Raw genomic sequence first — 23,747 nt, 5'->3', positions numbered from 1 at the left:
AATATAAAGGCTGCTGGAAGGAGCATTCTCCAAAGGACAAGCTCAGTGGTTAAGGATTCTCTTTAGGGTGGTCACCACTCTCTTTCCTTATATTAAAATTAGGTCCTTTTACATACCTGACCTGGAATATTCAATATAGGTTATCTATTGCCCTGTTGCCATTGCCATGAGGTCTGGGATAGACTTATAAATGTTTGAAGTTTTCTAAAAGTGTATCAAGCAATCTTAAAGTCCTGACAAAAATAATGAATAGTAGTTAATAGCTAGGTTAGAATACTTTTCCACTTAGCCGTGTGACCTTGCACAGTCACTTAACCTCTCTGAGCCTCAATTTCTCATTTATGAAGTGTAGTTAAATCTGCATAGAGTTGAGGTGAGTTAAGTTGTGGTGATAATTGAAATGCTTAGAACAGTTTCTCTTACATAATAAATTCTTGAGAAAGGTGGCTCTTGTGTTATTGGAGGTCTTTTTGGTGAAGGTCAGCCTCCCTGGCTCTGGATGTAGAGAGTAGGGAGGGACCTTTCATTTTCCAACTTCTGTCTCTTGGTTAATTTATTCACTATAGCTGGGACAAGTGTGGAGTTGCTGCTGGCTTTTTTTTTTTTTTTTTTTTTTTTTTTTTTTTTTTTTTTTTTTTTGCTGAAATAGACCCGAATGGTCAGTGCAGGGTACAAGGTACCAGTGTGTGGCTAACACAGGGCATGCCTAGTTCTAATCCTTCCTATGAACCTGGCTAGTAGAGATTTAAAGGTTTTCTGCTCTGTTAATATGGAAGCCACAAGTCACATATGGCTATTTAAGTTTAATTTAGTATTAAAATTAAACATAAAGTTCCTCAGTTGCACCACCTACATTTCAAAGTGCTCAATAGCTACATGTGGCTGAGTCGAATTAGTGTAGCTGTAACGCATTTCCATCACTGCAGAAAGTTCTATTGGACGGCATTGTAAATAAACCCTTTTCCACAAAACCAGCCCTGCACCTGATTTACCTCTTTCTTCACATCCTCCTTAAAAATAGTTGTTTTTTTTTTATTATCTAGATATATACAATCCTAGGAAAAACATGGCCATTGGCTTGAATCATGGATGTCACTAGATGTAATTCGTTGGGAAATTTTACCTATTTTATTTAGCCTCAATCTCATCATCATAGAAACATAATTCTACGTAGTTCATAAGGAGGGTGAGGAATAACTAAGAATACATAAAGTATCTAGCACATAGTTAGTGTGTCTCTTTCTGTTCATCCCGTGGTTACAGCTAATGCAGAAAAGGCTTTCCAATCCTTTCTCACCCAGACTTACGGGGGTGTGTGGGGGAATGCCTGCAAGTAGTGTTTTGGGATCTTGTCTAGAGTAACAGCACTCCGGCCAGGTAGCAGAAAGGCTCCAAGGTACATCCCCTCTGTTTCCTAAAAAAGGGGACACAGGCCCTGAGGGTCCGGGGAGAAAGACTAGGGGTGGGGGTGGGAGCACCCGGGGAAAGGAAGGAAACTCCACATTTGTTTTGATGGGGGAGGTGTGTGTGGTGATTGTGGTAGCACTGAGTCTTCTTTCCTCACGGAGGGGTTTGAGAGCCACAAGGAACGACTAGGCACTCGTACCGCTTTCCTTAGGGCCCCCGAACGTGGCAAGAACCCACCCTTTGCAGCGCCAGGCGCCGTGCCTCACTTTCTCCATTTGCGGACTCCAGTTCCCAGGATGCAGAGCAGCGGCCAATCTCCTGGCTCTTCTTCCATCCCCCTCCCGGGAAAGATTGCCCCTGGCCAAGGCAAGGGGGCTGGTGGAGCTTCTGGGACTGAAAACTGCGAGGGAACGGAACTAGAAAGTGGCCGCAGTCCTAGTTTCACGAGCCGGTCAGTGAAGGAGGCAGGTCCAGGGCCGGGGCGCAGAGGAGGGGGGCTTCATTCCCACGTGTCTGCACAGCGGCCGGCCCGGCGCAGTCGGGGTTAACCCGAGGCGGAGGGATCCCACAGCGTGTGCGTAGAACTGCAGAGTCACAGCCTTTCCTCCGAGAGGGCCGTATCCCTCCGCCGCTCCGCTCCAACACAAAATAGGGCCGCGTCTTCTCCTTTCTCCGCTTCTCGAGTGGGGTTCCCCAGGCAAAAGAGCCCCCCGGATCTTGCGCCGGAGGCTTCCTGAATCTCTACGACCGCTGCCGAGATCTCGGGCCAGGAAATAGCCCCTTCGCAGGAACCACCCTACCGGCCGAACAGGAGGCGGAGGGGGGGGAGGCGGAGCGGCGCCGCGCTGCACTACTTTCCTCTCCGGTTGCAAATGGCTGCCTCGTTCCCCACTTTCCGCTCAGTTTCCTGACCCCCCGGTGCCGGGAGCCGGGGTTGGGCCATGCACCTCTAGGCCCCCCGCGATCACAGCCAGCCGGGGGTCGAGGGGGTGCCGCCGATCAGAGCCGGCCAGGCCGGGGGCGGGGCAGCTCCCGAGGCCAGAGGGGAAGGGAGGCGAGCGCAGGGCCTGGAGCGGCCGGAGGGGAGCGGGCAGAGGGCTCGCACCGCCCGCCCCTTCCTCTTCCTCGCCCACCTACCCTCCTCCCTTCCCCGGGGGGGAGCAGAAGGTGGGGGGCTCGAAGCCTCAGAGGGTGAGCGCTCGGGGTCGAGGAGCCCGGCGCTGGGTGTGTGTCAGGTTCAGCCCCGCGGCCCCGCCGGCTCCGCGTCGCCGTAGCTTGCGCGGCCCCGGGGCGCCGGCCCGGGCGGGGAGAGGGGCTCGGCGCTCCAGCGAGGGTCTCACGTTCCATCCGGGCCCGGCGCGGGGCGGCGCGGCATTCCTTCCGGGCTGCTGGGGAGGCGCCTCGACGTTCCATCTGGAGAGCCTCGACGTTCCGCCCGAGCCCGGCGCGGGCGGCCGGGGCGCTGGCCCGGCCCTAGGACTGAGAGGCCGCCCGGCGACGCGGATGCGGAGCCTGCTCGCCCAAGATCAAAGCCACCGGTGCTCTCTTTGTGTCCGCTCGGGATTCGCCGCCCTGGGGCTGTCCATGGAAACCTAAACTGCTGGAACCCGAGGCAGAGAACCCTTCTTTGGCTTCTTGCGTTTTTTTGGGGGAGGAGGGTGGCCACTCCGACCTGGATTTACCGTTCTTGGCCCCCCTAAGCCCCCCGTGCGGGGGGCGGCTGTGATCGCTCTGGCGGTTGGAGGTCGGGGAGCGGCCCGGGCTCTGGCCATGTTCTCGGATGAGGATTTCTGGATCGCCCTGTGAAGAGGTGAGTGAAGTCTGCCCGGCCAGGGCCCAGAAAGGGTTGGACTGGGGGCATAGCCAGATGGACTATCTTGGCCGGAGCTGGCCTTTAGGTTGGAGAAAGGGGTGCCAGAGCTGAGGAGGGTTCCTTTGGCAGTGTCTGTCAAGGCAACCTGAGCCAGTCGCCGGGGCAGAACCGAGGCCTGGTGTCTTGGGGTGTGCCTCTTTAAAGACTGGGGGTTCAGGGAACCGCGGGAGTTTGGGAACCTGGCCAGATCGCCTTTCTGCCTGTTTATTTTTGTGTTGGGGGGAGCTCTGCTAAACTAGGACCCAGGCCCTGATGCCAGCACCAATCCCAGTTGGCTGCTTCTCCCTCAGGGTTCCTTGTGGGCCTTGGGAACAGAACAACTTTGGGAGGGAGGATAGAGTGCCACTGCCAGGTCAGACTTACTGCCAGGTTGGACTTTAAGGTTGTTCTTGCCCATCCGGGCACCCAGAGCAGTCTCTGGGAGACTCCAGGAACCCTAGATATTTCACCAGGCCTTATTTCACTGTGCAAAGGGAGAGTGTGTGGAAATTAACTAGTGTGATGAAGGGGGTGGCTGGGGCAAGAAGGAGGCGGGGCTGGGGGCAGCTCTGGCCTTGCTGTTCAACTTTAAACTGCCCCTGCCTGACAAAGTGACCCCAGCAAGGCCTAGTGCTGTCTTAGCCTGCTTTGCCTCCCCTCCTCTGGGGATGGACATAATCTCTAGGGGATTATAGAGTAGGCCGTTGAGATTTGCTCCCTGCGAATGTGGGCTGCAAAAAAATGGCTTTTGTCTCCCGCTTTCTCTGGGCCTAGTGTGGAGAGCTGGTTGCCCATAAGTCCTGGCCAATCCCATAGGCCCCTCCCCAGACCTCTCCAAACCCTTTTCAATTAGGGAATGTTAACTGGTCCTCACATCCTGTCCTAAGCCTACAGAATAGGGTGGCCTGTCCCTCTTTGGAGGAGAAATGACCTGATCAAGAGCTGTTTCAGCCAAAGCCTGTGTTTCCAACCCTGGCAGGAGGTGTTGGGGAGAAGGGGTGTGTATGTGAGTGCATGAAGGTGCAGCATGAGCCTCATGCCTCTGAGCCCTGGGCTGGGACAGCCCCTCTCACAGCTGTCATGCTGCCCAGCAGGGATTTGGCTGGTGTGTTTTGCTCCCTCACTCCACCCTCTCCAACATACATAGGTTAGATCTCTTCCAGTCTGATCTTGGAGAAAATAGGGGTTTTGCCCTTGAAAGATTTTTGGGTGGTAACCCTGAGGTGAGAGGTGCTACAGGGGTGGTAGAGTGAGGCTAGCTGTCACCCATGCTCTCTGCCACTGCTGCCTCTGAAGGGTCCCTCCTGTTGTCTGTCCCCAAAGAGCTTCCTTAGGAGGGACCTCTCCTTGTTAGCTGTGGCTGACCCCAGGATGACCCAGAGACCGTCCGGAGGGTCGACGGGCCCAGTGTTGCCATTTGGATTCTTCCTGGAGGGCTGGCCCAAAATGGGGGTGGGGAGAGGTGTGGTTTGATTCTCAGGCTGGGAACCAGGAAGTCCTGAGTCCTACAGAAGAGCTGTTCACTCAAGGGCCTACTTCAGCCTTTCACCTCTCCAAGCTTCCATTTCCCCTTTGGCTGGGAAAATAGAGTTAACACTATTGGTCTGGGATGGTGTCAGGGAGGAGAGTGGGTTGAGATGAATCCCTGTCTTCTTCTTTGCTGTTTTGCGCCTCTTAGGCCTGGGGCTAAGGGAAGCCAGCACAATTTTACCTCCTAGATCTGTACTTCTTTGGGATCTCTCGTTCCCCAGAGGAAGCCTGGCTAGGTATTAACCCAATTTAGATCCAGGGAAAAACCCTTGGTGTATATGTATGTGTGTGTGTGATTTCTGGCTGTGAATGATGGGATGGGGGAACCTGTGGTCTTTATTTGTTTAGCTGTGTTCAGGGGCCTGGTAACTGGGACTTGGCATTGGGGCACAGGTGCTAGATTGCAGGGGGAGAGAAATGGAGCCCCAGCTTCTTGGAGGTGCCCCTAGATTGTTTTTGGCACAGCTTGGAGGATACTCTACTGTGTGCTACTTGGTCTATCTTCCATGTCCCCATGAATGAGGCTGTGGCTTTGGAAGATGTTGATACTCTGTCTTCCAAGGCTGACGAAGGTGGTTTCTGTATCTCCCCAAGCAGTGCCAGCCTTACCAGCTCGAGAGGGCTGCGCTCGGGGGAGGGCAGAGGAATTTGTCCCTCTGGCCTTGTGTGAAGCAGTCCTCCTCCCACCCGCTGTATTATCACTGTTGCTTTTTATTTCTTACTGTTTGTGACTCCTTTGGCCTCAACTTTTGAGAGCAGACCTGGTAGAGGATCTTTGCGGGTATGTAGTGGTAAGGAACACATTTAGGAAACTTTGAAGTCTTTGGGTGTGGTCGGGCCTTGAACGACTGCTTGGGAAGAGGGGGCTGGCTGGTACCCTGACCTCCAACCCCTACTTCCCAACAGTGGCTTCTAAGAGCCCCTTGAAGTTCCAGACCAGCTTTTCTGTGGGCCGGCCAGATGACCACCCGACTTTCCTTTCAGGTGTGGTTGTGTGGCAGGTTTGGGAAAGAGATGACCAGGGAATGGAGGTAACAGGTATCAGGTGATACTTCACTTTCCCAATCTGGTAGATTCTGAGAGTATGAAGGGAAAAAAGTAAAACAAAATTTCTTTTCCGGTGATATGTCACAGAAGGTGCATTGCTAGTCTCTGAAAATGGAGTGTGAGCTCAGGGGAAGAGAACTGATATTGTGGTTCTTAGGTAATTGATTCATCAGTCCTAGGCACTTTTGAGGGTTCCCCCATCTAATTTGCCCCAGTCACACAATCCCAGTGGCTGACCACTGGGGTAGTTGATTTGGGAAGAGAGGCTTATCCTTACTAAGGTTGGTGTGGTCCCTCTGGTTAAATAAGAGTGGAAAAGGTGGGAGAGAGAAATTTCTCAAACTTTTATTTAGAGTTCTGTTTTAGGGATTCCCTCCTCCCATGCCCCCAGCTTCCTTAAGAACATACTTTCTTTTCTCTGCTTAAGCCCCTATCCCTCCCATTTAGAGCTGCTGGCACCTATCTCTTTCTCCCTTTTTCTTTTTTTAATTTTTTTTAATGTTTATTTATTTTTGAGAGAGAGAGAGAGAGTGTGTGAGTGAGAGTGTGGGGGAGGGGCAGAGAGAGCCAGGGACACAGAATCCAAAGCAGGCTCCAGGCCCCGAGCTGTCAGCACAGAGCCTAACACAGGGCTCAAACCCACAAACCATGAGATCATGACCTGAGCTGAAGTTGGACGCTTAACCGACTGAGCCACCCAGGCGCCCCTCTCCCTTTTTCTATAAGATGACTTTTTTCTTCCTCACCTCTACAACTTTGCTTTTCTCTTTTCTGTACTCTGCTTAGTTCTCTCTGAGGTTTAGGAAAATATGTTCAACGGGTGGGTCTCAACCTTCTTAGGTGTAACTTTAGATTGTTTCATTTGGCTCTGGTATAGTCAGGCGTATCTTAGAAGAGGGGACCGTTACCCCCCCACCCCCATAGTGTGTGTGGAAACCCTGCTTTACCGAAGAGGAAGGAAGCTACTCTGCTATGCTGTGTCCTCCCGGGTTTAGAACTCCTCTAAGTGGCAGTGTGCTTCCTGAGACTACAACTCCCAGCATGCCTAGCTTCAAGCCTAGCTACACATGCTCAGTAACTCTTAAGGCCCACTTCTGTTAACTACTAGGGACCTCTGAGGAGGAAGGGCAGTTAGTGTTGCTAAGGGCAACGACCTGAGGCCTTCAGGCTGGGTGAGATCCTGAGCTCAGTCACAGCAGGGGAGGGGAGATGGGAGAGGGCCTGAGCTGGATTTGGATGGGCCGTGGGTAGAAATTGGGGAGTTTCTTCTTTTGTGTTTGGGATCTCCTGTTTGAAACTGGTGGAAGTGGAGGAGATCCATCCATAGCTAGGCTTTAGTCCTAGTAATGTATTCTATACCCTGTAAGACCCCAGACTCTGTCTCTGGGAGAGGGATTTTGACTGGATTCAGACTTCTTGGGTTATGGCTACCCCTGGGTTGGCACTGATGTACCTCTGGGATGGTAGCTGACTTGAGATCTGAAGGAAAAGGCCAGGGAATAGGGCACAGCAGAAACCAAGAACTCAGACATGAAGCAAAGGGCAGTACTAGACATAGCTTGGATGCGCTTCTAGTTGGATGCTCCTGCCCTGGGAACTCTGACACAGGAAGTAGGAAGCAGGAAAGGGGAGAGGACCTCCTGAGAATCCAGAGTGGGAGAATAGGGTATGTGTTTATCTGGGGAGGAAGTAGGCAGTGGGTAAGGGTTAGGGAGAAAGTTTTTCCTTGTCATTAGAACAGGAGTTTGTAGGTATGGCTTTGCCCTGCTTTCTGTAAAGTAGTTACCAATAGCTGCCTTCCTCCTAGGATGCTAGGGAAAGTGTTTAGTGGGGAGACTTACTAGACATGTAGATCTTTCTTTCTGCTCTGACAGGTCTCCCCGAGAGGGCCCTGCCCAGTCGGAGAGAGGGATGGACAGCCAGAAGCCGCCTGGTGAGGATAAAGATTCAGAACCGGCAGGTGAGTAGGGCAAATTCTGGGTTTGCTGGCAGCTTTCTACCCTTCCCAGGCAACCTTAGATTTCTGGCGCTGGCACAAAGACAGGAGGTAAGTCTGTCTAATAGGTAATTGAAGGACTTTGTTCTTTGGAGCAAAAGTCAAATTGCCATCACTGTAATTCACCAAGGGTTTTGGTTAATCTCATGGGTCTGATCAGTGGGCTAGTATTTTTACTTATTTATTTATTTTTTTAATTTAAGTTAGTTAACATACATTGTAGTATCAGTTCCAGGAGTAGAAATTAGTGATTCATTATTTACATATGACACCCAGTGCTCATCCCAACAACCGCCCTCTTTAATGCCCATCACCCATTTAGCCCATCCCTGTCCCCCCAGCTCTCCTCCATCAACCCCTAGTTTGTTCTGTGCATTTAAGAGTCTCTTATGGTTTGCCTAGACTAGTACTATATAGAAGATGATGGCTGATGCTTGCTTCTCTGTTCATTCAGCTGATGGACCTGCAGCCTCTGAGGAGTCAGGCACCACTGAGCCAGACCTTCCCAACCCACATGTGGGGGAGGTCTCTGTGCCCAGTTCTGGAGGTTCTAGGCTTCAGGAGCCTCCCCAGGACTGCAGGTAACTTGGGGAAATGAGGATGTAAAGCCACACAAAGATTTGATTTGAGAGTCTAGACTTTCAAGGAGGAAGATTTAGGAAGATGAGTGTTTGGGAATCATAGGCATGCCAAATCATGTTAGGGGTGCCTTTGGGCAGCGGTCCGGCATGGTACTAACGCTTGTGTGTCCACAGTGGGGGTCCGGTGCGGCGTTGTGCTCTCTGTAACTGCGGGGAGCCCAGTCTACATGGGCAGCGGGAGCTACGGCGCTTTGAGTTGCCATTTGACTGGCCCCAGTGCCCAGTGGCGTCCCCTGGGGGGAATCCAGGGCCCAACGAGGCAGCGCTGCCCTGTGAGGACCTGTCACAGATTGGTTTCCCTGAGGGCCTGACACCTGCCCACCTAGGAGAACCTGGCGGTAAGTGAGGACAGGTGGGGTAGCTGACTTGGGCAGGAAAAGGGGGTAGGGACTGGGTGGTCCTGAGCCAGTCATTACCTTTCTGCTAACTCTTTCCTTTCTGTTTATCCTTTTCCATTATAAAGGGTCCTGCTGGGCTCACCATTGGTGTGCTGCGTGGTCAGCAGGCGTATGGGGGCAGGAGGGCCCAGAACTATGTGGTGTGGACAAGGCCATCTTCTCAGGGATCTCACAGGTGGGGCTGGGGCCAAGGGATTGCATAGGCACAGGGTAGAGCGAGCAGGGCTGGTGGGCTTCTGAGAGGCTAGAATGAGAAGGGCAGTGGTTAGACAGAGGCAGAGCCAGTGCCTGCCCTATTGCTTTGGGGAGAGCGGCTGGCACTGACACTTTGTCTTCACCCTGGCAGCGCTGTTCCCACTGCACCAGGCGCGGTGCCTCCATCCCTTGCCGCTCACCCGGATGTCCACGGCTTTACCACTTCCCCTGTGCGACTGCCAGCGGTTCCTTCTTATCCATGAAAACACTGCAGCTGCTATGCCCGGAGCACAGTGAGGGGGCTGCACATCTGGGTAAGAAGTCCTGCCCTCTGGACACAGGGCAAATAAGGGGCCAAGTGTGCCTGGGGTTTTTGTGTGAACTTATGCCCCACTAAAATAGATGTGAACTTTGTGAGCACAGGGACTTTTCCTTGTTTACCACGGTGTCTGCAGCGCCTAGAAGAGTGTCTCCCGTATATTGGGCAAATACCCAGTAACTATTTGTTGTTTGTTCGTTCTGTGTCTGTGGAATGCCTGTTACGTAGAGAGCACTGTGCTGAGTCCTGCAAGGAATCCATAGCTGACCCATCTTCTTTGTCTCTTCCCACGCTAGAGGAGGCTCGTTGTGCAGTATGTGAGGGACCAGGGGAATTGTGTGACCTGTTCTTCTGTACCAGCTGTGGGCATCACTATCACGGGGCCTGCCTGGACACTGCTCTGACTGCCCGCAAACGTGCTGGCTGGCAGTGCCCTGAATGCAAAGTGTGCCAAGCCTGCAGGTAAGAATAGGAGGGCAAGAGAGAAGCCTTAGGTGAAGCACAGGTTAGGGTTGAAAATGAGGGCAGGAAGGATCTGTTATGTGCCCTATGTGCCTGCAGGAAACCTGGGAATGACTCTAAGATGTTGGTCTGTGAGACGTGTGACAAAGGATACCACACCTTCTGCCTAAAACCACCAATGGAGGAACTGCCTGCTCACTCTTGGAAGTGCAAGGTGATTATCCCTCTGATTCTGCCTTACTCTCCCTAATTCTACCACCTATCACATCTCATTTCCCCATTGTGATGAGTCCTGTGCTCTCCTCCAGTCTGCTCTCTGACCAGTGCCTGTTTTGCCTGCTTACTTCCTCTAGGCATGCCGGGTATGCCGGGCCTGTGGGGCAGGCTCAGCAGAGCTGAATCCCAACTCTGAGTGGTTTGAGAATTACTCGCTCTGTCACCGCTGTCACAAAGCCCAAGGAGGACAGCCTGTCAGTTCTGTGGCTGAGCAGCATCCCCCTGTCTGTAGCAGGTAAGTAACATGGACTGAAGGAGATTGGTAAGTTACGCAGTTTGGAGGTATTGAGACTGGCAGGGGCCGTGTTAAAGCAAGTCGACTTTAAGAGGGGAGCCCCAAGGTGGGCGGTACGATCCGTAGCATTCGTGCCTCACCTCAGCACGCTGTCTAGGAGCTGATAGCTGATGAGAGCCCTGGTGTCTGCTCCCCTGTACCCTCTGCAGGTTCTCACCCCCAGAGCCTGGTGATACCCCCACTGATGAGCCCGAAGCTCTGTACGTTGCATGCCAAGGGCAGCCAAAGGGTGGGCACGTGACCTCTATGCAACCCAAGGAACCGGGGCCCCTGCAATGTGAAGCCAAACCACTAGGTGAGTAGGGTTTGAGGGTTCCTGAAAATAATTCCTGTCTGTTCTGTGACAAGGGACAGTTTCTGCTTTGCCTTAAACCCTGTACTTTTGATGGAGTAGAGCTGGGCTAGGTGGGAGCATAGTGTGTTATGTCTGCAGGGAGAGCAGGGGCCCAACTTGAGCCCCAGTTGGAGGCCCCCTAAATGAGGAGATGCCACTGCTGCCCCCACCTGAGGAGTCGCCCCTGTCCCCACCACCTGAGGAATCGCCCACATCCCCGCCGCCTGAGGCATCGCGCCTGTCCCCACCACCTGAGGAATCACCCCTCTCTCCACCGCCTGAGGAGTCTCCTCTGTCTCCTCCACCTGAGTCATCACCCTTTTCTCCACTGGAGGAGTCACCGTTCTCTCCACCAGAGGAGTCCCCCCCATCTCCCCCACTCGAGACACCCCTGTCTCCACCGCCTGAAGCATCACCCCTGTCCCCACCATTTGAAGAGTCTCCCCTGTCCCCCCCACCTGAGGAGTTGCCTACTTCCCCACCTCCTGAAGCATCTCGCCTGTCTCCACCACCTGAGGAGTCACCTATGTCCCCTCCACCTGAAGAATCACCCATGTCTCCACCACCTGAGGCATCTCGTCTGTTCCCACCATTTGAAGAATCACCCCTATCCCCTCCACCAGAGGAGTCTCCTCTCTCCCCACCACCAGAGGCATCACGTCTGTCCCCACCACCTGAGGACTCGCCCATGTCCCCACCACCTGAAGACTCGCCTATGTCCCCCCGCCTGAGGTATCATGCCTGTCCCCCCTGCCTGAGGTGTCACGCCTGTCCCCACCGCCTGAGGAATCTCCCCTGTCCCCACCACCCGAGGAGTCTCCCACGTCTCCTCCACCTGAGGCTTCACGCCTATTCCCACCGCCTGAGGACTCACCCGCTTCCCCACCACCCGAAGACTCACCTGCTTCTCCGCCCCCGGAGGAGCTGCTCATGACCCTACCGCTAGAGGAGTCATCCTTGTTGCCACTGCCTGAGGAGCCACGACTCTGCCCCCGACCTGAGGAGCTGTGCCTGTCCCCTCGGCCTGAGGAGCCGCGCCTGTCCCCTCGGCCTGAGGAGCCGCGCCTGTCCCCTCGGCCTGAGGAGCCCTGTCTGTCCCCCCGGCTTGAGGAGCCGCGCCTGTCCCCCGCACTTGAGGAACCGCGCCTGTCCCCTGCGCCTGAGAAGCTGCATTTATCCCCTCCGCTTGAGGAGCCACATCTGTCCCCCCGGCCTGAGAAGCCATGCCTGTCCCCTGCCCCTGAGGAGCTGTGTCTGTCTTCCCGGCCTGAGGAGCCCTGTCTGTCCCCCCGGCCTGAGGAGCCACGCCTGTCCCCCCGGCCTGAGGAGCCACGCCTGTCCCCCCAGCCTGAGGAGCCATGCCTGTCCCCCCTGCCTGAGGAGCCGCAGCTGTCCCCCGTGCCTGAGGAGCTACGCCTGTCCCCCGGGCCTGAGGAGCCGCGCCTGTCCCCCCAGCCTGAGGAGCCGCCCCTGTCCCCCCGGCCTGAGGAGTTGCGCTTGTCCCCCAGCCTGAGGAACCGCGCCTGTCCCCTCGACCTGAAGAGCCCCCTGAGGAGCCAGGCCTATGCCCTGCACCTGAGGAATTGCCCTTGTTCCTCCCACCTGGGGAGCCACCTTTATCCCCCTTGCTTGGAGAGCCGGCCCTGTCTGAGCCTGGGGAACCACCTCTGTCCCCTCTACCTGAGGAGTTGCCGTTGTCCCCATCCGGGGAGCCATCCTTGTCACCTCAGCTGATGCCACCAGGTAAGGGGATGTTAGTCCCCCTTTGTCTGGGACAGTCTTAATTCTTTATGGTGCATCTAATCTAAGAGCCTCCCTTTTTCTATTTCCAGATCCTCTTCCTCCTCCACTCTCACCTATTATTACAGCTGTGGCCCCGCCGGCCCTGTCTCCTTTGGGGGAGTTAGAATACCCCTTTGGTGCCAAAGGGGACAGTGATCCTGAGTCGCCATTGGCTGCCCCCATCCTAGAGACACCCATCAGCCCTCCACCAGAAGCTAACTGCACTGACCCTGAGCCTGTACCTCCTATGATCCTTCCCCCATCTCCAGGCTCCCCAATGGGACCAGCTTCTCCCATCCTGATGGAACCCCTTCCCCCTCAGTGTTCTCCACTCCTGCAGCATTCCCTGCCTCCCCAAAACTCCCCTCCTTCCCAGTGCTCTCCTCCTGCTCTGCCACTGTCCATTCCCTCCCCACTGAGTCCCATGGAGAAGGCAGTGGAGGTCTCAGATGAGGCTGAGCCACATGAGATGGAGACTGAGAAAGTCCCAGAACCTGAGTGCCCAGCCTTGGAACCCAGCCCTACTAGTCCTCTCCCCTCCCCCATGGGTAACCTTTCCTGCCCTGCACCTAGTCCTGCCCCAGCTCTGGATGACTTCTCCGGTCTGGGGGAAGATACAGCCCCTCTGGATGGGACTGACACTCCTGGTTCACAGCCAGAGGCTGGACAGACCCCTGGCAGTTTGGCTAGTGAACTTAAGGGTTCCCCTGTGCTCCTGGACCCCGAGGAGCTGGCCCCTGTGACCCCTATGGAGGTCTATGGCCCAGAATGCAAGCAGGCAGGGCAGAGTTCACCCTGTGAAGAGCAAGAGGAGCCACGTGCACCAGTGGCCCCTACCCCACCCACTCTCATCAAATCCGACATCGTTAATGAGATCTCCAATCTGAGCCAGGGTGATGCCAGTGCCAGTTTTCCTGGCTCCGAGCCCCTGCTAGGCTCTCCCGACCCCGAAGGGGGCGGCTCCTTGTCCATGGAGCTGGGGGTATCTACAGACGTTAGTCCAGCCCGAGATGAGGGCTCCCTGCGACTCTGTACTGACTCGCTGCCAGAGACTGACGACTCGCTACTGTGTGATGCTGGGACAGCTATTGGCGGAGGCAAAGCTGAGGGGGACAAGGGGAGGCGGCGTAGCTCCCCAGCTCGTTCCCGCATCAAACAGGTGAGAGGCCATCCAGCCACTGGTTGTGGTCAATGTGATGTCAGTGTCAGATGTGTGATCCTATGCCACGGATAGCTTTCTACCTGGTTTACTGAATCCTAGACTCTTCAGGGATCCTTTGTTGATCTTCTCTGTTAAGGGAAATACTGATACATAGAGAGGGAAGTGAAGTGCCCGGGTTCGTAGTTACCCAGTAGGAGAATGAGGACTAGAAAGTCAGGTCTCTCTAGCCAGTGTTTTTCTCATTGTGCCGTGTTGGTCACTTTCTCCTTGGGATGGGGGCATGGTTTGAGCCGGAGCTATCTACCTGTCACGGAGAGCTTGGCTTTTCCCCTGCCCTGAGTAGGACTCCTGGGCCTTATCACCTGTCATGCTCTGTCCGTTCATCCTTCCCTTCCCCCCTGAGCCTGTAGACCCAGTACACTACAGGATTACAAACTCCTTACTTGCTGTTGTAATCGTCCTCTTCCCTCACTTAGGGTCGCAGCAGTAGTTTCCCAGGAAGACGCCGGCCACGTGGAGGAGCACATGGAGGACGCGGGAGAGGACGGGCCCGGCTAAAATCAACTACTTCTTCCATTGAGACTCTGGTAGTAAGGAGAGGCTTCCCATTTCCCAAACATGCTTCAGCTGGCCCTTTCAAGATTAAACACCCTTTAAATCCTGCCAGTCCCCTGCACGCCCACCTACCTGCTTGCTAGCCTAGGGCCTGTCCAGCTATGTCTGTGCTTCTGTCCACCTGGCCCCAGGCTTCTCTGAAATCTCTGCTGTTGGGCTGAGGCCAAGTTTGGGAGCTGGGGTGTTCTTCTGCTTCTTAGTCCTGGCTCCTGGCCTTCATCTTAGCCAGGGGTTCACGCCTCCTTCCCCCCAGCACCAAAGAGGAAAGCGGCTTAGTGGGGGCAGATTTAGCTGCCTCACTTGCCACAACTCTCTGCCTGTAAGGTTGCTGATATCGATAGCTCTCCCAGCAAAGAGGAAGAAGACGACGATGACGACACCATGCAAAATACTGTGGTTCTCTTCTCCAACACAGACAAGTTTGTCCTAATGCAGGTACTGTACTTGCCTGTGGTATAGTTCCATCCTCAGCACTGAGACCTGGCAGACCCAATGTTGGCTGGGCATATTTTGGTGGGAGGGTAAATGGGGAAGACCAAACTGAGGACCTGCTTCTGGGGATACCCAGCTAATGTGAAAACACAGTGAATCAGGATCATGTTGTTTGTTTGTTTGTCCATCCATCAAATTTCTCTTTAGTGTCTCCTCTGGGCTGGGCAGTGAGCTAGGAGCAAGGGGTATAGCCGTAAAAAAGGCAAAAATGATCTCTGCCCTATTGAAGCTTATAGCCTGGGGAATTTAATGTATGTTCCCACCTGAATCATCTCAAAGCTGATAGAATTTTGTCAGATATGTTACTCTCTCATCCTGACTAGTCTTTATCCTTCTTACCTTCCTTTCACTTCTCCTTCCTTTTACCCATGTCAGGATGTACCAATTCAGATTCCCTGGTCAGATGAGCAAGGCATGATAGGAAGGAACAGGCCCGTGATAGCTAAGTGTCCTGACAATGGGGGGTGGGTTTTTGGTTCCTTGACTCCCCCCTTTCAGATTAGTGTTGTAGTTGGTTGCTGGGACTGAGTGGGATTGAAGAGGCCAGGTTGGACATTCGGGTTTCTCTGTGTTTCTCTAGGACATGTGCGTGGTATGTGGCAGCTTTGGACGGGGAGCAGAGGGCCACCTCCTTGCCTGTTCCCAGTGTTCTCAGTGCTATCACCCTTATTGTGTCAACAGCAAGGTGAGTTCAAGGCCCAAGAGGCCTGGACTGGGAAATGGGGTCAGTTATTTCTTACATTAGGCCCCCGTTCTAGTCACACTATTTAAAAAATTTTAATTTGAGTATAATTGATATTGTTTGCTTAAAATGGCCATTGGTCATGGAAGTTACTTGTCAGTCACTAGTGGTTACAAACTCATCTTGGGGCAAAGTACTTTGGAAATCATGGTGGTCTTTATTAAGTTTCTTTGTCGTAGATCATGATTGGTATAATTTAATCCATCGTCTGAGTTGTGAAAACTTTACATGGCCTGGAGATAAAATATAAAACCAAAATCATAAGCACAAGTCTGCAAAGAGAAGGCAGTGTTTTTGACCCAAGTGTGGTCACTTGTTTTGGGGTTTTCATTAATGCTGATTTAGAACTCACTGCTGACATTCACTAATTTGTAGCGATAGCAGGTTCTAAACGTTCAAGAAATGTTGGGGGAGGTACAACCTAATTCTACCCACAGTCTTTTGGGGACTTGGCTAGCAAAAGATTGTAATGAGGTAGTGGCTGGGTGAGGCCATTCTCTGATCAGCAGAGATCCCTGGGAGCCTAAGTTTAGAGTCACTACTTTTGGGGATGGAGGTGCTCTGCGTAGCCTTCCTGTGTTCAGATGGAGGTCTGGCCTGAGCACTGAGGTCCTCCAGCCCTACCCACGTAAGTCCCACCCTCCCCTAAGAAGTCTTCCCTCTCCTGTACGTCACACCCTGAAGAATTGCCATCTTCTGCCCCAGATCACCAAGGTGATGCTGCTAAAGGGCTGGCGTTGTGTGGAGTGCATCGTGTGTGAGGTGTGCGGCCAGGCCTCGGACCCCTCACGCCTCCTGCTCTGTGATGACTGTGACATTAGCTACCACACATACTGCCTGGACCCGCCACTGCTCACCGTGCCCAAGGGTGGCTGGAAGTGCAAATGGTAGGGAGACCTGGGATCTTGAGCGGCCTGGGCAGGAGATGTTGGAGGGATGTGATGTTGCTGACGTGACAGAGGCTGGGTTTAGAAGGCTGGGCTGGGTGCTTGCTTCTCAATGAAGACGTCTCTGGATACCTTGGGGAGGCTAGGTACTGAGGGTCTGTCTTTCTGCCCCCACCAGGTGTGTGTCTTGTATGCAGTGTGGGGCTGCCTCCCCTGGCTTCCACTGTGAATGGCAGAATAGTTACACACACTGCGGGCCCTGCGCTAGCCTGGTGACCTGCCCTATCTGTCATGCCCCATATGTGGAAGAGGACCTCCTAATCCAGTGCCGCCACTGTGAACGGTGAGGGTGTCCTCCCCTTATATGGGTCTCCTCTTCCCTGTTCTTAGCCTTGCACTGTCTGGGTTTATTTCTTCCTGTTTCCCTTCTTCCAGGTGGATGCATGCTGGCTGCGAGAGCCTCTTCACAGAGGATGACGTGGAACAGGCGGCCGACGAGGGCTTTGACTGTGTCTCCTGCCAGCCTTATGTGGTAAAGCCTGCTGGTGAGTACCAGGTGCTGGGGAGAGGGGAGCAGGGGTCAGGGCAGGGCTGTCTTACTTTGGGACAGGGCCTCAAGCTGCCTTGGTTTGCCCATCTCTTCCATAGCGCCTGTTGCTCCTCCAGAGTTGGTGCCTATGAAGGTGAAAGAGCCAGGTGAGTCACAGAAATCCCGAATGCCAAGTCTGGAAGAGACCTTAGACGCTGTCTAGTCCAGCTCCAACCCAACTTCATCTCCTCATTTTCAAAGGAGGAAACTAGGATCCTCAGAGGTTGAGTGGCCTGCTCAAGGTCACCCCCAGTAGGTTAGTGATAAAGTTATAACGAGAACCAAGGCCTCCATTTTCCCAGGCAGAGTTCATTCCACTAGGCAATGTGGCCTTTGCAGAATCTCATCTCCAGAGAGCACAGAACAAAGATTTTTCTTCTCACTGAAGGGGGCCTCAGTGAAGGGGCCTCTCCTCCTCCATCATGATGTGGGCACTGTACGCTGGCATTGGCAAGTAGGGGCCTTCTTAGGCCTGGGTAGCTAGAGAATTCTTTGAGTGAACTAGTGTGAGTCCTGAGCAAAGTCAGGCTTCTGTAGTAGCGGTCTCTGTGAACCCCTCTGGGTCACTGATGGAGAACTCAGGCCTCAGCTAGCACCTACTCGTGGCCTGTCCCCTCCAGCCCTCCCTCCCCAGCGTTCACCTCGGTCCATCTTTTGCTGCTTTTGTCCCAGCTGGGGACTTAGGCTGAAACTTGGAGTTCTGGTTTCTCTGGGGCCTCCATCCAGGGGCTACGTGCTCTTCTCCTTTGTGCAGAGCCTCAATACTTTCGCTTTGAGGGTGTGTGGCTGACAGAAACTGGCATGGCCGTGCTGCGTAACCTGACCATGTCACCCCTGCACAAGCGGCGCCAGCGGCGAGGACGGCTTGGCCTCCCAGGGGAGGCAGGGCTAGAGGGTTCTGAGCCCTCAGATGCCCTTGGCCCTGATGACAAGAAGGATGGGGACCTGGATGCTGACGAGCTGCTCAAGGGTGAAGGTCAGGCTGGGGAATCTCAGGGAGTGCCCAAGTAGTGGGAGCACTCCCGTGAGAGTGGGGCGTTGGGTGGGGCAGCAGTGCCACTCCCAGTCCCCCTCAAACCACGGTTGGGCTTGTCCAGATGGCTCTGTGGCAAAGCACTGGGCTCTCTGTTCTCGGATAGCAGGATGACGAGCTTAAAAGGGCGCGTGCTTCTGATCTTCCTCCCTCTCTCTCTTGTCTCCGTACACAGGTGGCGTGGAGCACATGGAATGCGAAATGAAACTGGAGGGGCCTATCAGTCCTGATGTAGAGCCTGGCAGAGAGGAGACCGAGGAAAGCAAGAAACGCAAACGCAAACCCTATCGGCCTGGTGAGGCCCTGGAATGGGGAGGTGGGTGGTGAGGGACAGTTCACCAGGTCCCTGGCAGCTTCTCAGTCTCACTCTCCCTCTTCCTAGGCATTGGTGGTTTCATGGTGCGACAGCGGAAATCCCACACACGTGTGAAAAAGGGGCCTGCTGCACAGGCGGAGGTGTTGAGTGGGGATGGGCAGCCCGACGAGGGTGAGACGGGTGAGGGCTCCAGTGGGGCCTGGGAGAAGGTGGGGATTCCAGGACCTATGGGGCACTGCCAGGGAGGCCTGGGAGGTGAGGGCTCACTCATAGGGCCATGAGGGTGGTGGGCCCAATTGGTGCTGGGGAGAGAGTGGGCAGAAAGTATCCCTTGAGTGAGTTGGGAGCAGCACGCCCAGTGTCCCCTGAGAGGGGCTGACCCCTCCCCTTCTGTCCCCAGTGATGCCTGCAGACCTACCTGCAGAGGGCCCCGTGGACCAGAGCTTAGCTGATGGGGATGAGAAGAAGAAGCAGCAGCGGCGTGGGCGCAAGAAGAGCAAACTGGAAGACATGTTTCCTGCTTATCTGCAGGTGGGTCTTTGGCTCTCTGCAGGGTGACGGTGCGTCTGCCCTGCGGAGCATGAAGAGGCCTATTTCTCTTACTCCTCCTGCAGGAAGCCTTCTTTGGGAAGGAGCTGCTGGACCTGAGCCGGAAGGCCCTTTTTGCCGTTGGGGTGGGCCGGCCCAGTTTTGGACTAGGAGCCCCAAAAGCCAAGGGGGATAGTGGCTCAGATAGGAAGGAGCTCCCCACGTCACAGAAAGGTCAGTTATGTGGGGGTGAGGTGGTCTGAAAGGATCCAACTTCCCCTCTGTGCTTAGAGGCTGGTGAAGGGATTTGGTGGGGGACAGGCTGGCCTCCCACAATTGAGGGTGGGCCAAGGCCCTGGCCTGTGGAGCTGGGGGCCCATTCTGGGCATCAAGTGTAGGGCATCTCTGACTAGAGTGGGGACTGTTGCTCATAGGAGATGATGCTCCAGATGTTGCAGATGAAGAATCCCGTGGCCTGGAGGGCAAAGCAGATACACCAGGTGAGGGCTGCTGAGAGGACTGTGTCTTCTCTTGGTTTTGCTTCTGTCAACATGTTTTGCCCCTGAGCACCATCTGGTTGGCGGCTGGAAACTGTTTCGTGCCCTCTGGGGTCCAGGGTGGCTAGTGTGGTGCCTCTGCACTGTCCTTGGTTGACGGGTTTCTCTTGGCAATTGCAGGACCTGAGGATGGAGGCATAAAGGCATCCCCAGTGCCCAGTGACCCCGAGAAGCCTGGCACTCCGGGTGAAGGGATGCTTAGCTCTGACTTAGATAGGATTCCCACTGAAGGTGAGGCTGTGGCCCACCCTTGTCGTGTGTAAGGGTCCTCTGTGGGAGAAGGAGAAGGTCCTACCTGTGGGACTGCCATCTGTACAGCTAGCTTCTTTGGTGGGGAGTCCTGGGCACCTTCCCTGGCCATGGCCATTTGTGGCCCTGCAGTGTCCCGTCAAATCCCCAGTCTTCCTTAGCGGCATCCTTCATCAATCCCCCACAGAACTGCCCAAGATGGAATCTAAAGACCTGCAGCAGCTCTTCAAGGATGTTCTGGGTTCTGAACGAGAGCAGCACCTGGGTTGTGGAACCCCTGGCTCGGACGGCAGCCGTACACCGCTGCAGAGGCCCTTTCTTCAAGGTGATACGGATGGCAGTGGCATCAAGCCTGGGTGTCCAGATTTGACCAAGCTCACCCCCAGAATGGGCCTCTTGCTCTCGTTCTCTGATCCTGTGCCTCTTGTAGGTGGACTCCCTTTGGGCAATCTCCCCTCCAGCAGCCCAATGGACTCCTACCCGGGCCTCTGCCAGTCCCCATTCCTGGATTCTAGGTTGGTATCTATGCTTAACCTCTGTGGACAGTCCCTGCTGTCCCTTCCACTGGGGCCACGCCAAGGGAGGGGACCTTGGACTCCGGGGTGCTGCTGTAGAAACACTTGTCTCTGCTCCTTTGTTAGTGGCCTTCCTTATGGGGGCAGGGCAGTGGCCTGGGAACTCTAGGCAGTTTGTCTGGGGTGGGGCTTGGCTTCCTTGCCCTCCGTGACTCTCTGCCCCTGCGCCCCAGGGAGCGCGGGGGCTTCTTTAGCCCGGAACCCGGTGAGCCAGACAGCCCCTGGACAGGCTCAGGGGGCACCACGCCCTCCACCCCCACCACCCCCACCACGGAGGGAGAGGGCGACGGGCTCTCCTATAACCAGCGGAGCCTTCAGCGTTGGGAGAAGGATGAGGAGTTGGGCCAGCTCTCCACCATCTCACCTGTGCTCTATGCCAACATTAACTTTCCCAATCTCAAGCAAGATTACCCAGGTACCCATGGAACGGAGGCAAGGGAAACAACCTGGGAATGTGGTGGGCACAGGGGTCACCTGCCAAGTTTCCTCTAACGAAATACCTCTGCCCTCCAGACTGGTCTAGCCGTTGCAAACAAATCATGAAACTCTGGAGAAAAGTTCCAGCTACTGACAAAGCCCCCTACCTGGTGAGCCGGAAGAGAGCCTAGGTCAGGGTGGGAACTGGGGCTCGAGGGTGTTTTTGGGAAATTCACCTCAGTTCTTTCCATTACCCACTCCCAAAGCAACTGGGCCAGAAGGGATCAGCTTCTGGGTAGGGAGTGAGTGACGTGAGGGATGGGGGCTGGGCATGAAACTGAGCCCTAGGCCTAAGGCTGTGTCCTGTATCCCTCAGCAAAAGGCCAAAGATAACCGGGCAGCTCACCGCATCAACAAGGTGCAAAAGGTGAGTGGGGGCCAGGCTGGTTCGCGCCATCCAGATCCTATAGCTGGGGGCCTCTCGAGGGTGTGGGGGACATAGGGCTTGCCACAGCAGCCTGACTGCTCTGTGCCTGGTCTCCCCCTATAGCAGGCTGAGAGCCAGATCAACAAGCAGACCAAGGTGGGCGACATGGCCCGTAAGACTGACCGACCGGCCCTACATCTTCGCATTCCCCCCCAGCCAGGGGCACTGGGCAGTCCGCCCCCCGCTGCTGCCCCCACCATTTTCATTGGCAGCCCCACTACCCCCGCCGGCTTGTCTACCTCTGCGGACGGGTTCCTGAAGCCGCCGGCGGGCACAGTGCCCGGCCCCGACTCGCCCGGTGAGCTCTTCCTCAAGCTCCCACCCCAGGTGCCCGCCCAAGTGCCTTCGCAGGACCCCTTTGGACTGGCCCCCGCCTACGCTCTGGAGCCCCGCTTCCCCACAGCACCACCTACTTATCCTCCCTATCCTAGTCCAACTGGGGCCCCTGCGCAGCCCCTGACGCTGAGCGCCTCATCCCGTCCTGGGACTGGCCAGCCAGGGGAATTCCACACTACCCCACCCGGCACCCCCCGGCACCAGCCCTCCACACCCGATCCCTTTCTCAAACCCCGCTGCCCCTCACTGGACAACCTGGCTGTGCCTGAGAGCCCAGGGATAGGGGGAGGCAAGGCTGCCGAGCCCCTGCTGTCACCCCCGCCTTTTGGGGAGTCTCGGAAGGCCCTAGAGGTGAAGAAGGAAGAGCTTGGGGCATCCTCTCCTAGCTATGGGCCCCCAAACCTAGGCTTTGTTGACTCACCTTCCTCAGGCCCCCACCTGGGCAACCTGGAGTTAAAGGCACCTGATGTCTTTAAAGCCCCCCTGACCCCTCGGGCATCTCAGGTAGAGCCCCAGAGCCCGGGCTTGGGCCTAAGGCCCCAGGAGCCACCCCCTGCCCAGGCTTTGGCCCCTTCTTCTCCCAGCCACTCGGACATCTTTCGCCCTGGCCCCTATCCTGACCCCTATGCCCAGCCCCCGTTGACCCCTCGGCCCCAACCCCCACCCCCTGAAAGCTGCTGTGCCCTGCCCCCTCGCTCATTGCCCTCAGACCCTTTCTCCCGAGTACCTGCCAGTCCCCAGTCCCAGTCCAGCTCGCAGTCCCCATTAACACCCCGTCCTTTGTCTGCCGAGGCTTTTTGTCCATCCCCTGTTACCCCTCGCTTCCAGTCCCCTGACCCTTATTCCCGTCCACCCTCACGTCCTCAGTCCCGTGACCCATTTGCCCCCTTGCATAAGCCACCCCGACCCCAGCCCCCTGAAGTTGCCTTCAAGGCTGGGCCTCTAGCCCACACTCCACTGGGGGCTGGGGGCTTCCCAGCAGCCCTGCCCTCGGGACCGGCAGGTGAGCTCCATGCTAAGGTCCCAAGTGGGCAGCCCCCCAATTTTGCCCGGTCCCCTGGGACGGGTGCATTTGTGGGCACCCCCTCTCCCATGCGTTTCACTTTCCCTCAGGCGGTAGGGGAGCCTTCCCTAAAGCCCCCTGTCCCTCAGCCTGGTCTCCCTCCACCCCATGGGATCAACAGCCATTTTGGGCCTGGCCCTACTTTGGGCAAGCCTCAAAGCACAAACTACGCAGTAGCCACAGGGAACTTCCACCCATCAGGCAGCCCCCTGGGATCCAGCAGTGGGTCCACAGGAGAGGGCTTTGGGCTGTCCCCGCTACGCCCCCCATCAGTCCTACCACCACCTGCACCGGATGGATCCCTCCCCTACCTGTCGCATGGAGCCTCGCAGCGGGCAGGCATCACCTCTCCAGTCGATAAGCGAGAAGACCCAGGGGCTGGATTGGGTAGCTCTTTGGCGGCACCTGAACTTCCAGGTACCCAGGACCCAGGCATGTCCAGCCTCAGCCAGACAGAACTGGAGAAGCAGCGGCAGGTGAGTGGACATCCTGGAGTGAACCCCCATATCTTTGCTTTTCTTGTGCCAGCTCTGTGATTGGAGTAGAATGGACTTACCCCACTTCTCTGTTCTCTGCACAGCGCCAGCGACTACGGGAGCTCCTGATTCGGCAGCAGATCCAGCGCAACACCCTGCGGCAAGAGAAGGAAACAGCTGCGGCAGCTGCAGGAGCAGTGGGGCCCCCGGGCAGCTGGGGTGCCGAGCCCAGCAGCCCTGCCTTTGAGCAGCTGAATCGAGGCCAGACTCCCTTTGCTGGGACCCAGGTAGATAGAGTGGTGGCAAGGGGTGGCGGGTCCAGGATACTGAAGGTAACCCCTCCTTCATCCACCTCCATCTCTCCCAGGACAAGAGTAGCCTTGTGGGGCTGCCCCCAAGCAAATTGGGTGGCCCCATCATGGGGCCAGGGGCTTTCCCCAGCGATGACCGACTCTCCCGGCCACCTCCACCAGCCACCCCTTCCTCTATGGATGTGAGCAGCCGGTAAGCTCCAAAGCAAAGGGTAAAGCAAGGGAGGAGATCTCACCACTGTTGTGTGTTGCCCCAGGTTTTCCTGTGTCTGACCCTTGTCTAGTATCACTTACTCTTCTTCCTCATTCCCTCTTACTGTGTCAACTCCATCCTTCCTTAATGCCCTAAGCCCATGTTCTAGCACTTGATCCTGATTT

The 23,747-nt window shown here is 55.5% G+C and overlaps 1 protein-coding gene across 1 annotated transcript in view; it reads left to right on the top strand.

Annotated features, from left to right (window-relative positions):
- The first annotated feature begins 2,049 nt into the window (after positions 1-2,049).
- KMT2D (lysine methyltransferase 2D) overlaps positions 2,050-23,747 on the top strand; it is a 40,289-nt gene continuing 18,591 nt past the window's right edge. Inside the window, 37 exon segments of the mRNA XM_042992205.1 lie at positions 2,050-3,217; positions 7,711-7,796; positions 8,287-8,413; positions 8,588-8,811; positions 8,937-9,046; positions 9,218-9,380; positions 9,682-9,847; positions 9,947-10,061; positions 10,201-10,358; positions 10,568-10,713; positions 10,852-10,884; positions 10,887-11,468; positions 11,471-12,150; positions 12,261-12,495; positions 12,585-13,693; positions 14,173-14,286; positions 14,636-14,746; positions 15,384-15,488; positions 16,251-16,432; positions 16,611-16,775; positions 16,868-16,977; positions 17,081-17,128; positions 17,776-17,997; positions 18,230-18,349; positions 18,437-18,541; positions 18,771-18,901; positions 18,985-19,132; positions 19,333-19,398; positions 19,576-19,686; positions 19,892-20,029; positions 20,135-20,219; positions 20,453-20,694; positions 20,793-20,866; positions 21,073-21,123; positions 21,247-23,058; positions 23,163-23,345; positions 23,426-23,562. Of these exon segments, the coding sequence (XP_042848139.1) occupies positions 7,748-7,796; positions 8,287-8,413; positions 8,588-8,811; positions 8,937-9,046; positions 9,218-9,380; positions 9,682-9,847; positions 9,947-10,061; positions 10,201-10,358; positions 10,568-10,713; positions 10,852-10,884; positions 10,887-11,468; positions 11,471-12,150; positions 12,261-12,495; positions 12,585-13,693; positions 14,173-14,286; positions 14,636-14,746; positions 15,384-15,488; positions 16,251-16,432; positions 16,611-16,775; positions 16,868-16,977; positions 17,081-17,128; positions 17,776-17,997; positions 18,230-18,349; positions 18,437-18,541; positions 18,771-18,901; positions 18,985-19,132; positions 19,333-19,398; positions 19,576-19,686; positions 19,892-20,029; positions 20,135-20,219; positions 20,453-20,694; positions 20,793-20,866; positions 21,073-21,123; positions 21,247-23,058; positions 23,163-23,345; positions 23,426-23,562 (8,357 nt within the window). The 5' untranslated portion in view covers positions 2,050-3,217; positions 7,711-7,747.

Source organism: Panthera tigris, chromosome B4 (genome assembly GCF_018350195.1).
Source record: "Panthera tigris isolate Pti1 chromosome B4, P.tigris_Pti1_mat1.1, whole genome shotgun sequence".
Lineage (NCBI taxonomy): Eukaryota > Metazoa > Chordata > Mammalia > Carnivora > Felidae > Panthera > Panthera tigris.
The sequence above is the reverse complement of the archived record's forward strand: the minus strand, read 5'-3'. Positions and strand labels throughout refer to the sequence as shown.